At 43.0% G+C, this 14,731-nt stretch overlaps 1 protein-coding gene across 1 annotated transcript in view; it reads right to left on the bottom strand.

The window, feature by feature from the left end:
- Positions 1 to 14,033, bottom strand: part of LOC144499053 (uncharacterized) — a 43,466-nt gene extending 29,433 nt beyond the window's left edge. Inside the window, exons 1-6 of the mRNA XM_078221108.1 lie at positions 13,734 to 14,033; positions 9,958 to 10,092; positions 8,339 to 8,401; positions 5,053 to 5,178; positions 4,805 to 4,918; positions 1,253 to 1,416 (exon numbers count right to left, since the gene is read on the bottom strand). Of these exons, the coding sequence (XP_078077234.1) occupies positions 1,253 to 1,416; positions 4,805 to 4,918; positions 5,053 to 5,178; positions 8,339 to 8,401; positions 9,958 to 10,092; positions 13,734 to 14,033 (902 nt within the window). The remainder of the gene's footprint in view (positions 1 to 1,252; positions 1,417 to 4,804; positions 4,919 to 5,052; positions 5,179 to 8,338; positions 8,402 to 9,957; positions 10,093 to 13,733) is intronic.
- Between the last annotated feature and the right edge of the window lie 698 nt (positions 14,034 to 14,731).

The raw sequence follows: 14,731 nt of genomic DNA, 5'->3' as shown, positions 1-14,731 counted from the left end.
TGGATGTCACAGTGTGGCTGTAGATGAGCTACAGTGGATGTGTGAGGATGGTACAAGACAGACAAGCCTGACATACAATGACTGCTGGTCTCCTGGTAGGAATAGCTACACAGCAACAACAGCGGTAGTGAGGATGGTGTTAATAAGGATTGCTGAGCTAGGTAGTGGGGATTTTTTTTATTCATTCATGGGATGTGGGTGTCACTGACAAGACCAGCATTCATTGCCCTTCCTTAATTGGCCTTAAGAAGGTGGTGGTGAGGTGCCTTCTTTAAGCGCTGCAGTCCATGTGATGTAGGTACACCCACGCGAAGCAATCTTGGATGAGCTCTGACAGCTAGGAACACGTGTGTTTGAATACTGCTCATGCTTTGCCTCCTCTTCATACTGCTCTACTTCTGTTTCCGACTCCCCCACCTTCTGGTTTTCCTCCACGTCTTGCTGGCAAGTGCTGATTCCTGTTGTGCAGCCACAAATCAGGATATATGTACAGATCAGGTTGTACAGAACTCATCCTGAACATTCCAGGCAGCAGAAGTGATAATAGAGCAAGTCACAGATTATGAAATCTGACTTTATAACACTGCGTGCCCGAAATGGCAAGTGGCCCATCAGAATCAGGTATCTCTTTTCCAGTAACAACAACTTTCAGTCAACCTGTTTCTGCAGTACAAGCAAAGAGCTAATTATTTGTATTTTGGTTGATTATTAATGTGGTTGAAGGCAAATAATTCATTATAATAAATATATAGAGAAAAGCATAAGGGACACCATAATTACAGTCTCGCAAATAAAACATCATGCTTTCAATCTTTACCTAAAGTGAGCAGTAAAGGGATGCTTATCCGATAACTATTTATTTAAAATAATTCTTAAACATGCACAAATGATGATGATTATTTTCATTATTGTTCCTTTGTCATTCAACTGACTATGAAACTGAAGATTAACTCACAGCAATAAATGAATATTATTGAATCCTATTAGAAATGGAAATTCATAAAATTTGAGCAAACAATCACATTTTATATAGGTGGGTTAGTAAGATGTATTTATTTTTGATTTGGGAATTTAATTACCAAATTTCATGAACCTTCATTATATTAATTGGATACACCTGGACTTTTACTGAAATTTTGAATAAGAGGCAATAATAATTGTGAATACAAACAAATAAAATATTTGGATGTTTCCCATCGGCTTACTCTTTGCTAAATGGATATTTGCTTAGGTACAACTGCAATGTCTTTACCGGTAACCGTTTGCTTCTTTGTAGTCCCTTTGGCTTCTGAATGGTATCAACAAACTGTTGCCAAAGATTGCCAAGAAAATGGAAATGACTTCCTCTGCATCATAGTTACACTGTCGAAGGGCTGCAGTCACTTCTCGATGATCAGTTAGGCTTGGAATTCCTCGCTAAAATAAAAATTAAGATAGCAAATTTTAATTCTAAGATGCTCATAGTCTTTTTCCTGAACACACATAGGGATTGGAAAGGGGAATTGAAAACTGGAGGGCATAGGTTTAAGGTGAGAGGGGAAAGATTTAAAATGGACTGAGGGGCAACTCCTTCACAAAGAGGGTGGTGCGTATATGGAATGAGCTGCCAGAGAGTGTGGTTGAGGCAGGTGCAATAGCAACATTTAAAAAGCATTTGGATAAGCACATGATTGGGAAAGGATTAGAGGGATATAGGCCAAACACAGGCAATTGCGACTAGAGAGGGACCGGTTGGGCCGAAGGGCCTGTTTCTGTGCTGTATTGCTCTATGACTCTATGACTCACATTCTTCTCACGTTCTTTTAGAACCTACCTTTCAATAACTTAGACGTGTATAATGCGTACAGAGTCATGATACTGCATTGCAATAAATTATTGGATGAGTATGGCAACTAAAATGATTGCTGCTCAATTTCAAACACATTATTGGAACATTAGATATGGTAAGTATCACAATGCTAAAAGCTGCTACCACGACAATGATAGAATACATTCAACTATAACAAGTTAGGCTGAGTGTCGTCTGAAAAGGCAATTTAATAATTATAAGAATTTTTAGCTCCAGTGGAATGGAGTGTTGCATCTTGGGAGTTTGGGCATGAAAATCGATAGTCCTGGCGGATTTTATCTCCATTAAAGTTAATGAATAGAAAATCCTGCATTCATAGAGTAAGTTTCACAGAGGGACATGTTCCAAGGCATTTCACAAGGAAATCCATTGTGGAGAAGTTGAAAGAAGTGATGAGTTTTTTTCATTTTAACTGATCATTTTCGTATCGGGGATACTTAAGGGAACCTCAACTGTCGCACTTTATAGCATTATTGGTGGCTAATATATTAATATCTAGAGGACTGGAGTATAAGGACGCAGAAGTTATGCTGCAGCTGTATAAAACCCTGGTTAGATCCCACTTGGAGTACTGTGAGCAAATCTGGGCACCACACCTTAGGAAAGATATATTGGCCTTGGAAGGAGTGCAACGTAAATTTACAAGAATGATACTTGGACTTCATGGGTTTAATTATGAGGAGAGATCATACAAATTAGACTTGGTTTTCTCTAGAATTTAGAAGGATAAGGGGTGATCAAAGTCTTCAAGATATTAACAGGAAAAGACTAGGTAGATAAAGCTAAACTAGTTCCACAGGTTGGAGTTTCTAGAACTAGGAGGTATATTCTAAAAATTAGGGCCAGATCATTCAGGAGAGATATTAGGAAGCATGGTGGCACAATGGTTAGCCCTCCTGGCTTGAGTCACTGTCTGTGCGGAGTCTGCAAATTGTCTGTCTGGGTTTCCTCCAGGTGCTCTGATTTCCTTCAACAATCTGAAAGATGTGCTGATTAGGTACATTGGCCATGCCAAATTTTCCCTCAGTGCACCCAAACAGGTGCCGGCGTGTGGTGACGAGGGAATTTTCACAGTAACTTCATTGCAATGGTAACATAAGCCTACTTTGGACGCTAATAAATACACTTAAACTTAAAACTTGTACACAAAAAAGGGTGACAGAGGCTTGTAACTTCTTCCACAAATGGCAGTTAATGTGAGATCAGTTGCTATCTTTAAATCTGAGACAGATCATTCTTTTGTCAAACAAAGGTATTAAGGGATATGGGTCAAAGGTAGGTATATGAAGTTAGGCCACAGATCAGCCATAATCTTATTAAATGGCAGAACAGGCTACTCCTGTTCCTATGTCCATAATGAGGCATTGTTGTAGTGCATTAATTATGACATTGGATTTCTAATTATCCAGAATCAAATGAAATTATAAATAAATTCTTGCAATATTTCATGAAAACATGCAATCCAATAGATACTTACCTTCAACAATAAGTTGTGGTTAAGAAGGCGTATGGAATACAGGCCTTCATCAATAGAGGAATTGAGTTTAGAAATCGGGAGATAATGCTGCAGCTGTATAGGACCCTGCTCAGACCCCACCTGGAGTACTGTGCCCAGTTCTGGTCGCCTCATTACAGAAAGGATGTGGAAGCCATAGAAAGGGTGCAGAGGAGATTAACAAGGATGTTGCCTGAATTAGGTGGCATGCCTTATGAGGATAGGTTGAGAGAGCTAGGTCTTTTCTCCTTGGAGAGGCGAAGGATGAGAGGTGACCTGATAGAGGTGTATAAGATGTTGAGGGGCATTGATAGAGTGGATTCTCAGAGGCTTTTACCCAGGGCTGAAATAGTTGCCACAAGAGGTCACAGGTTTAGGGTGCTGGGGAGTAGGTACAGAGGAGATGTTAGGGGTAAGTTTTTCACTCAGAGGATGGTGGGTGCGTGGAATCGGCTGCTGGTAGTGGTGGTGGAGGCAGATTCGATAGGGTCTTTTAAGAGACTTTTGGATAAGTTCATGGAAGTTAGTAAGATAGAGGGTTATAGGTAAGCCTAGTAGGTAGGAACATGTTCGGCGCAACTTGTGGGCCGAAGGGCCTGTTTGTCCTGTAGCTTTTCTATGTTCTACGTCTCTCAACACCAGGTTAAAGTCCTACAGGCTTATTTGGAATCACGAGCTTTCGGAGCGCTGCCCCTTCATCAGGTGAGTGGAGAGTTAGGTTCACAAACACGGCATATATAGACAGACACAATTGCAAGATAATGGTTAGCATGCAAGTCTTTACAGGTAATCAAGTCTTTACAGGTAGACAATGCAAGTGGAGAAAGGGATATTCACAGGTTAAAGAGGCATGAATTGTCTTAATCCAGGACATTTAGTAAGCAAAGTCATACTACATGTAATCCCCACCATTTGGCCTGGGCTTGCAAAATCCTGCTAACTGTCCTGGTTTGAGACAATTCACACCTCTTTAACCTGTGCTTAACCCTCTCTCCACTCGTATTGTCTGTACCTGTAAAGACTTGATTACATTCCAACCATTATCTTGCAAATGTGTCTCTGTCTATATATGTTGTGTTTGTGAACCCAAATCTCCACTCACCTGAGGAAGGAGCAGCACTCCGAAAACTCATGATTCCAAATAAACCTGTTGGACTTTAACCTGGTGTTGTGAGACTACTTACTGTGCCTACCCCAGTCCAACGCCGGCATCTCCACATCATAGCTACCTTCAACAAGGAATGAATTTTAAATTAATAAATAGATTAAAATATTAAAAGGTACTTTGCAATGTAACTCCAGAGACAGGCAGCAATTCCTTTGATGTTTTCCTTATAATGATGATGCCTTTTAAAAATAACTTTGAGTTGAATAGGCTTATTACTAAAAGCAACACAGGACTGAGAGATTCACACTTGGTACTGCCATTGTGCTTTCAATAAATTAGATGTGTTGCTCACCGTTACTTGTTCCACACGTCTTCTGATGAAATCCAAATTCATTTCCCACTGCAATGGCAAGATAAGCCAAGCTCCACAATCTGTATCGAAGTATTTACAAACATTTGTTTTCTCCTACGAGAAATATAGAAAATGGGTACACCTGAAACTTTCAATTGGATAAGGCAGTTCAGTTTCAAGTATTTATTCAGCTTCCGGCTGGTAAAATTTCAGCAATATTAGGACTCATGAAATAAACATAATTTTACTTCAAATATGTACGTCATGACCATTCCTTTCCCTGGAACCCAGAGATCTCCAGCTCGCTCATCATCCACGAAATAAAATGTATCCGGGTTTGATTTATTCCTGTTGTTGACTGAACTTGTCGCTATCTGCAATAAAATAATTTCATCATTATTAACACTCCAGGCACAGAGCTTGGATATGAGAGAAAGTCAGCAATTTGGACATGTGCCCGCAAAGAATTTCCAGACAATTGTGTTTAAGGTTTGTTTATTTGTGCTGCAAGACACGGAGAGCGCTTCCTGCACATGCACAGACGCAGTGTTAGTGCCTGTGACGTTACTGATAGCACTGAAATGAATAAAATAACCTGCATTAAAGTGGAAAGTCAGAAAAGGAAACCCAACATTGCTCTGGTTTCTCCCCACTCCCTTTGATGTCCCACCCCCTGCTCCCGCCCATAGCCCATCGCTGCTCCCAATGCTGCTGCTTCTGCAATCCTTGCGAGCCGGTAAAATAGGTGGAAAATTGGGTTTGTCCTCTGTTTCTCGACGATGTCCTGCAAGAGGGGGTAGGGGGAGTGATGGTGGGAGTAATCCCAGTAAACTGATCGGGGCACCTGTGCAATGGTGCCCCTAGAGCTCAGCAGCCATCTTCATAGGCAAGCGGAGGTTCCACCACCCTCCCAATGGCTACATTCGCATTACAGCTTCTGTATTGCACGGAGTGCCGTAAATCCCCATTACTTATCCCCATTCGACACTTCTGAGTTTTTGGTGAAAAAATTCCGCCCCATATGTATACATTTTTGAAATTGCTACTTTGAGTGATGCAATTAAATACTCTGTGATTGGTTGCCTTAATTGACGTGGCCCTCTCACATTTGGAAACACTGCTGTGGCCTGTGTCAACAAAGGACAGTAAGAGTTTTAACAACACCAGGTTAAAATCCAACAGGTTTATTTGGTAGCAAATGCCATTAGGTTTCGGAGTGCTGCTCCTTCGTCAGATGGAGTGGACATCTGCTCATAAACAAGGCATACAGAGACACAAACTCAACTTACAGAATACTGATTAGAATGCGAATCTTTACAGCTAATCAAGTCTTAAAGATACAGACAATGTGAGTGGAGAGAGCATTAGGCACAGGTTAAAGAAATGTGTATTGTCTCCAGACAGGACAGCCAGTGAGATTCTGCAGGTCCAGGCAAGCTGTGGGGGTTACCGATAATGTGACATGAACCCAAGATCCCGCTTGGGGCCATCCTCATGTGTGCGGAACTTGGCTATCAGTTTCTGCTCAGCGACTCTGCGCTGTCGTGTGTCGTGAAGGCCGCCTTGGAGAACGCTTACCCGAAGAACAGAGGCCAAATGCCCGTGACCGCTGAAGTGCTCCCCCACAGGAAGAGAACAGTCTTGCCTGGTAATTGTCGAGCAGTGTTCATTCATCCGTTGTCGTAGCATCTGCATAGTTTCCCCAATGTACCATGCCTCGGGACATCTTTTCCTGCAGCGTATCAGGTAGACAACGTTGGCCGAGTTGCAAGAGTAGGTACCGTGTACCTGGTAGATGGTGTTCTCATGTGGGATGATGGCATCCGTGTCGATGATCCGGCACGTCTTGCAGAGGTTGCTGTGGCAGGGTTGTGTGGTGTCATGGTCACTGTTCTCCTGAAGGCTGGGTAGTTTGCTTCAGGAGAACAGTGACCACGACACCACACAACCCTGCCACAGCAACCTATGCAAGACATGCCGGATCATCGACACGGATGCCATCATCTCACATGAGAACACCATCTACCAGGTACACGGTACCTACTCTTGCAACTCGGCCAACATTGTCTACCTGATACGCTGCAGGGAAGGATGTCCCGAGGCATGGGACATTGGGGAAACTATGCAGACGCTACGACAACAGATGAATGAACACCGCTCGACAATCACCAGGCAAGACTGTTCTCTTCTGTGGGGGAGCACTTCAGCGGTCATGGGTATTCGGCCTCTGTTCTTTGGGTAAGCGTTCTCCAAGGCAGCCTTCACGACACATGACAGCGCAGAGTCGCTGAGCAGACACTGATAGCCAAGTTCCGCACACATGAGGACGGCCTCAACCGGGATCTTGGGTTCATGTCACATTATCGGTAACCCCCACAGCTTGCCTGGACCTGCAGAATCTCACTGGCTGTCCTGTCTGGAGACAATACACATTTCTTTAACCTGTGCCTAATGCTCTCTCCACTCACATTGTCTGTATCTTTAAGACTTGATTAGCTGTAAAGATTCACATTCTAATCAGTATTCTGTAAGTTGAGTTTGTGTCTCTGTATGCCTTGTTTATGAGCAGATATCCATTCCATCTGACGAAGGAGCAGCGCTCCGAAAGCTAATGGCATTTGCTACCAAATAAACCTGTTGGACTTTAACCTGGTGTTGTTAAAACTCTTACTGTGTTTACCCCAGTCCAACGCCGGCATCTCCACATCAACAAAGGACAACAGGAAACAATGCATTTCTTCTTATGAAGTCACAAATGACTGGAAATACATTTTTCCATATGATCCCATCTTTTAGCTCTCATAGTTTTAGACAAAGTTATTCTAATCCCCGTGATAGTTTGATCAGAAAATTTTCAATGTGTCATTGGATACAAGAAGCTTGCTCACCCAGGTTGTGTAGGTTTACTGGCATAATGCCACAGGAAAATCAGCCTTAATATTTTCACAAAGCAAATTTGAAATACTCGTCTTTACTGTGAGTTTATTTAGTGTGTTTTAGAATATGATATGAGTCGTGTATTATATTAGAAATCACCACGTTGAATTATTATTTCATTTCACGGAAAAGTCAGGTCACCTGCTGTAACATTCGTTGAGCAAGTTTCATTAAAATAATTTTGTTAGTTCAGTATCCAAGTTTATTATCACTGCAGGAAACATTGGGCATGTTTTCTGATGGCAGAACCCGCTCACCATTGGCTGCCGGCGGGATCTTCCTGTTCCACTGATGCCTACGGCATTTTGCACGGCACGCCCATCCCACTGCCAGGGAGCCGGCCGCAGGAAGTTGCCTTCGGTGGGACTGGAAGATGCCACCAGCAGGATGGAGCAGAAGATCCTGTCAGCTGGAAGGGCTGGAAAATCCTGTGCAATGATATAGACTTAAGGGGCAATTACGAGGAAAAGGCAATTCCAGTCGCAGAAATTTTAAATACTGCCATTATCATTCATTACTCTGCATGTTCATAATTAACACTTACTTCTGTGAACTAATATTGTTACAAATATCCCAGGTTTAATAACTGTTCCGTACCTCGTGCAATGTGTTGATGAATTTTCCTTGTTTATACCACTTTTTTGGAAAAGGCACAAATTCCTATTAATAAAGACACAAGCACGTTTTCAGGTCCAGGAATATACACATTAGTGATTTTATGAATATAAAAAGATATGTGGATTAGTACTGTAAAAAAATAAATAAATAGCATGTTGGCACAGTGGTTAGCACTGTTGCCTCACAGCGCCAAGGACCTGGGTTCAATTCCAGCCTCTGCCTGTGTGAAGTTTGTACATTCTCCCCATGTCTGCGTGGGTTTCCTCCGGGTGCTCCGGTTTCCTCCCACACCCCAAAGATGTACAGGTTAGGTTGATTGGCCATGCTAAATTGTCCCTTAGTGTCAGGGGGATTAGCAGGGTAAATAAGTGGGGTTAGGGGCATAGGGCCTGGGTGCAGACTCGATGAACCAAATGGCCTCCTTCTGCACTGTAGTGTTTCTATGATTCTACTATAGTACCACACTTTTGTCCAGGTGAATGGGGACATTACTAGTGTGTGCAAGTTTTATTCTGTGTGCAAAGACTATGACTGTATCTGTGGGGAAGCAGTTTGTGAAGGTTCCATTCTCAGTTTGCACTGCCACTTGTATAATCTTCCCTCATCCAGAACAGAGAAATTCTTTTCCCAACAATAATGACAACATGGGATTTAAACCTTCAAGATAGCAGGAATTATTACATTATTTTTTAACAATCTATTTTACAAATAAACAAGAAATAGGCATCTGCTAATTGCTTATTCCTTGCAACCAATCCTTCTGTGCGCATGGTGGTGAGCTGGTTGAAGTATTCTATGTGCTTATTGCTAATGTGACTAAATATTCTGATTTCCAAATACAGTATCCATTTAGGACAATATATAGGATATACTGGGCTGAATTATATGAGGCACAAGATTCCCTAAACCACCCCCTCCCCCCCAATCCTGCTAAAATGTCTAGCGGGGTGGATGGGAGGGGCATGGGAGGAGCGATGCGGGGGCCCACTTAATAGGCTGCAGGTGGGACTGTGGTCCTTTTGGGACAGGAGGTTCTGCCTTGGAGAGGTGACGGCACACCAGAGGCTATCGCTTCGGGACAATGGCATGCGCCATTGGATCAAGATTTGGGTACGTGTCTGGTCATCCACTGGGTACCAAGCTAGCAGGTTCCAGCAAAGGGGGTAAGTGAGGGTGGGGAGCAAGAATGAGGGGAAGACAACAAGCTGGGAGGGCCTTCCCAATGGACCCAGAACTCTCCCTCTCTGCCCACCACCAGCCCACACATGGAAACTTGCTAGGCTGGCTACCTGATTTGGACTTCTCCCGCCGCCAGTTAAACGCTGGCAGAGGTGGGATGAGACCCGTGAGAGGATATTAATTTCTCACTGCTTAACGATACCGCCACCTCTCCACCACTGCTGGTATAGTTCTGGGATTGGGCGGTGGGTGGTTGTGGAGGCAAGCAGGTTGGCAGCAGGCAATCAATCCGTGAGCTGGATTTAATGAATACCCCCCCTCAAATCCACTAAAGGAGAGTAAAACGCAGCTGATTTTATGATTTATGTGCCTACCAGACATGTGCCTAGGAATAGATTAGATTCCAAACTACTTCCCACCTTTGTTTCATCCAAGTAAAGCTTGATGTTATTTTGTGTGATGCAAGTGTAGAGAGTACCATCATTGTGAAGGAAATTCTCAAATGTCAAGGTTGATCCATCTACTTCTGGGTTGTTGCTTTCGGAAGAATGGACCTTCAACAGAATCAAAAACAGTCACTTGTACTTTGTAATTCAAAGTCATGTTGTAACTCAGGCTGGAATTCTCTGCTTCACCCACTGCTGGGATTTTTCGGTCCCGCTGCTGTAAATGGAGATTTGGCTGAACGTCAAATTCTCCGTTCTCGCTGGCAGCGGTCGTGGGGCATGCGAGACAGGAGAATTCTGGCCTAATTTTCAAATAATCTTTTAGAATCATAGCCCTAGCCTAACAAAATAAAAGAATGTATTTCTATCTTGAAACAAACTAAAGTGACAGATTACAAAAAATCATAGGCTGTTTCGGGCAAGATTCTTCAGGTCTATAACTAAGTTTTTCATCATGGTGTTTTTTTCAGTTTAATTAATAAAATAATGAAGGAAATGACAATAAAAGGTTTTCAATAGGGCATTTTTTGCAAATGCATCTTGATTAGCCCAGTCTCAATATTTCCTCACAGGACAATCCTGTCATCTCAGCAACCAGTCCAGTGAACATTCGTTATATTCCCTCTATGGCAAGTATTTCCTTCCTTAAGTAATGGTATTGAAACTGTACACAATACTCCAGATGTGGTCTCACCAAGGCTCTGTATAATTGCAGTAAGAAACCTTTACACCTATACTCAGGTCTTGTGGCACAGTGGGTAGCATCTCTGTCTCTGAGCCTGAAGTTCTGAGTTCACGTCCCAAGGAAAGCACATTCATAATGTGGTCAAACAGACTGAATTTGTCAACCTGCAAATCCTCCCAAACACGCTGGCAATAAGATTGGGGGAGACTTCTGGTCAGCCATGCTTGATGTGGATTGGCACTCCTCAACCTATAAACCCCTGGCGAGAGACTAGCAACCTGTTCTGGGAATAACAAACTATGGAACAGGTGAAAGTCTGCCTTAGAGCACCACGAGGTGCGGGAAGAGAATTGGAATTGAACTTCTGTACTCAAGTCCTCTTGGAATTAAGGTCAACATACCATTTGCCTTCCTAATTGCTTGCTGCACTTGCATCTTGGTTTTCAATGACCCATGAGTAACAACAGCCTATGGATATCAAGACTTTCCAATCTTTCCCCAGTTAAGAAATACTCTGTATTTCCTACCAAAGAGGACAACTTCACATTTTTCCACGTTATATTCCAGCTACCATGTCCTTGTCCACTCACCGTCTAAAGCTCGAAGTCTCTTTGCATCCTCCTCACAATTCACATTCCCGCTTAGTTTTATGTCATAAGCAAACTTGGAAATATTACATTTAGGCCCCAAATCCAATTCATTGGATAAGGGAAAAGGCTGAGGTTTCTCCAGCATTACTTTTGCGACTCGCATTCACCTCCTGTCCCTGACCACTAACTAGACTTTCATTAGTCCCAAACTAGGGGTCAAAGTGTCCAGGTAACTCTTCCCTCACTGATGCCCTGCAATGCCTGCACCTCAAACTCCAACTAAACAACTCTGAGTTGAACTTGCTCAAGATGCAGACACTTCCTGCAGGTGTTTGGGGTCCATGATGCTTTGTATAAACTCCCATATGCAGTGCAGGCACCTCTTGAAGATTTCAAGGGCTCTGTCAAAATAACCAGAGAAAGTTTAGGATCATTATTTTTCTCTCTCTAATTAACCTTTACTTCATGCTTGAGCTTCATCCATTTGATATTGCCAATGGCCAGTATAACTGAGCTTTGACACATGCAGTGCAAGAAGGCTCACTATTGCAATGTCACCGCACCCCTCACCTGAGCCTTAATCTGGTACCCATGTCCCTCACCTGAGATTCAATCTGGTATCCCAGGCTCTGCCCCTCATCCTGAGCCTCAATCTTGTACCCATAGATTTCATAGGTTTTTTCATACAAATCACTACAGTGCAGAAGCAGGCCATTCAGCCCATCAAGCCTGTACCCACTCTCTCCGATACAGCATCTTACCCAGATGTTACCCCAAGTATTTACGCCACTAATCCCCCTAACCTACACATTTTGGGACACTAAGGGGCAATTTTAGCATGGCCAATCAACTTACCCTGCACATCTTTGGACAGTGGGAGGAAACCGGAGCATCTGGAGGAAACCCACACAGACCCGGCGGGGGGGGGGGGGGGGGGGGGGGGGGGGGGTGGGGGCGGGAGATGTGCAAACTCCACACAGACAGTTCCCCCAAGGCCGAAACTGAACCCGGGTCCCTGGCGCTGTGAGGCAGCAGGTTTACCCACTTTGCCACATTGCCGCCCTTCCCTGAGCCTCAATCTGGTATCCCTGGCCCAGCCCCTCACCTGAGCTTCAATCTGGTACTCCTGCCCCTCATCCAAAACTCAGTCTGGTACCCATGCCTTTCACCTAAAGTTTGATCTGGTGCCCATCACCAGCAAGACCTTTCACATTAAGTAAAAAATCTTCACACACCAATGCCTCGCAAAGGAGGCCTTAGACAAACGGTGGCAGAAGACAAGCCCATAATTTTTCAGATGCCAGTCTATAGATCCTCTTAGATCAGAACAATGAGAGTGGATGTTAGACTGATGGTCACTAGTGTCGTGCAGAAGGAGGTGGCAGTGCCATTGAGAACCATTGGGGTGTGGCAGTGCAGGTTTAATAGTAGCCTGACCTCATTCCTTTAGACATTTCTGTTTATCTCGATTAGGAAAGCAAACAGGGGAATTTTCAAGATGAAACCTATTCTGCTGTGTGGTTATCCCTATTGTGTCTGGGGTTAACAATGCACTGGTGGCCAGGGGAGCACTCTGGCAGCTTAGTGCAGTTCAGCAACTGCCAAAAGCAACAAAGAAAGACAAGATACATACAGGCAATGTAGGTGACCTGCCATGACTTGTCTAAACGTTCAGAAGTTTTGCAAGATGATGACACAAAATTGCTTAATTATCTGCATAAATTGTAGCCTTGTGAGGGGTTACACAATGAAATCTCGGTGGGAAAGGGCAATTCTAAATCTTGACAGTGGGCCCTAACTTCTGCAATAGCAATGGAACTCACACACTGTCAGTCCTTTGTAACATTTATGCCAATTAGTACTAAATTCCGAGCTGCTTCATTTTATGGACTCGTATATTTGAACTTGGGTTAAGTCAGATTAATTTGTTACACAAACCTTAAGTATCAACAGAAAGAGAAGTTTTTCTTTCCTAAACCACTGAACCCTGAGGTGCAGATATTAAAGCAAAATTTGTCAGTGTTATATTGCCCTCCGACATCCAGGCTCATGTTCCCTGTTTATCAACATAGTGAAGTGCAATTACGTTGGTCTTTGTCATTAGTCACAATGAACTAATTAATCCATGCGTCAGAACCTCCTCATGTTTTCTCTCTCTTAGGATCTGAACTGATCTAGGGACTGGCACATGGACTGAATTTATTGAGGAGGCACAAAGATGTGGAAGTCAAACTCTGACCAGGAACAAGTCAACAAACCAGTATTAACATTTTAAAAATCAGTAACTGAAGCGGAATTAAGGATTCTTTTTATTTTTTCTATTGCAAACATATTTGTCATTGATATTAATACAGCATTTAGCAACTTATTAAAAGATGTGAGGTTATTAGAGTGGTTACAGTTCCTGCTGATGGCCTCTGTCCATTCTGCAGATTCTGTGTAATTCTATGCATTTTCCCCCCCACTTTACTTACATTTACACATGTCTCTGCTGTGCTGTGAACACATTGGTACAACTGCTCAATTTCCTCTTGCTCCTCATCTTCTTCCACATTGTAGTGCCCTTCACTTACTTTAGGGCTATGCTGATCTCCTCTGATCTGCTCATATGTTTGCATCCTCCAATTCATATCAGTCTTATCACCGTTTTTCAAAGCCCTTGCTTCACTGGACCTATTCTCGCTGGAGCAGTGTGATGATGCCAACTTATCCTCAACAGTAAGAAGCGCATCCTGTGGCTTAATTGCTCGAGGTTTTGTTGTTGCGTTCCCCATGATCATTGACTTTTCAAACGAGGTTTACTTGCAAACTGCTTTGGCCAATCTGCAGGAGACATTGATACAACATCACTTACGGTTTAATCTTAAGAAATTTCGAAAACCACCACCCTTTTGAGCAACTTTTCAAACCATGCACCTTTTCAGACATGATGTGGAGATGCCGGCGTTGGACTGGGGTGAACACAGTAAGAAGTCTCAACACCAGGTTAAAGTCCAACAGGTTTATTTGGTAGCAAACCTGTTGGACTTTAACCTGGTGTTGTGAGACTTTTCAGACAACCATGGAAAACAATTCAAAAGGTATTTCCCAGATTGCTCTTGCAGAGAACAGGAATGAGGAGGATGGGCCGAATTGCCTCATTTTGAGCTGTAATTCTATGATTCGGTGTCTCAATATGAGTCTGTCCCCAAAATGTACACCGTGGGAGTGTTTTCTGGTATACAAAATAATTAAAGGATTAATTATGTCAATTTCTATGGATGGTGAGGGATATTTCCCTTGGAGCACCAATACTGTGCTTTAAAATGTTAGTTTCTAAACCATTGTGTCATTCAAATTCTGCACCTGCCTATGAATTTATTTGATGTTTTTTTTCTTTGCCATTTTAGTTCGTTGAAAAACCTTGAAGTAGCTTCAAGAAATCTTATCCGTTACCTGTCCACATACGAGTACTCATGCTGCTAGTTGCAAA

Source organism: Mustelus asterias, chromosome 9, assembly GCF_964213995.1.
Source record: "Mustelus asterias chromosome 9, sMusAst1.hap1.1, whole genome shotgun sequence".
Taxonomy (NCBI): Eukaryota; Metazoa; Chordata; class Chondrichthyes; order Carcharhiniformes; family Triakidae; genus Mustelus; species Mustelus asterias.
The sequence above is the reverse complement of the archived record's forward strand: the minus strand, read 5'-3'. Positions and strand labels throughout refer to the sequence as shown.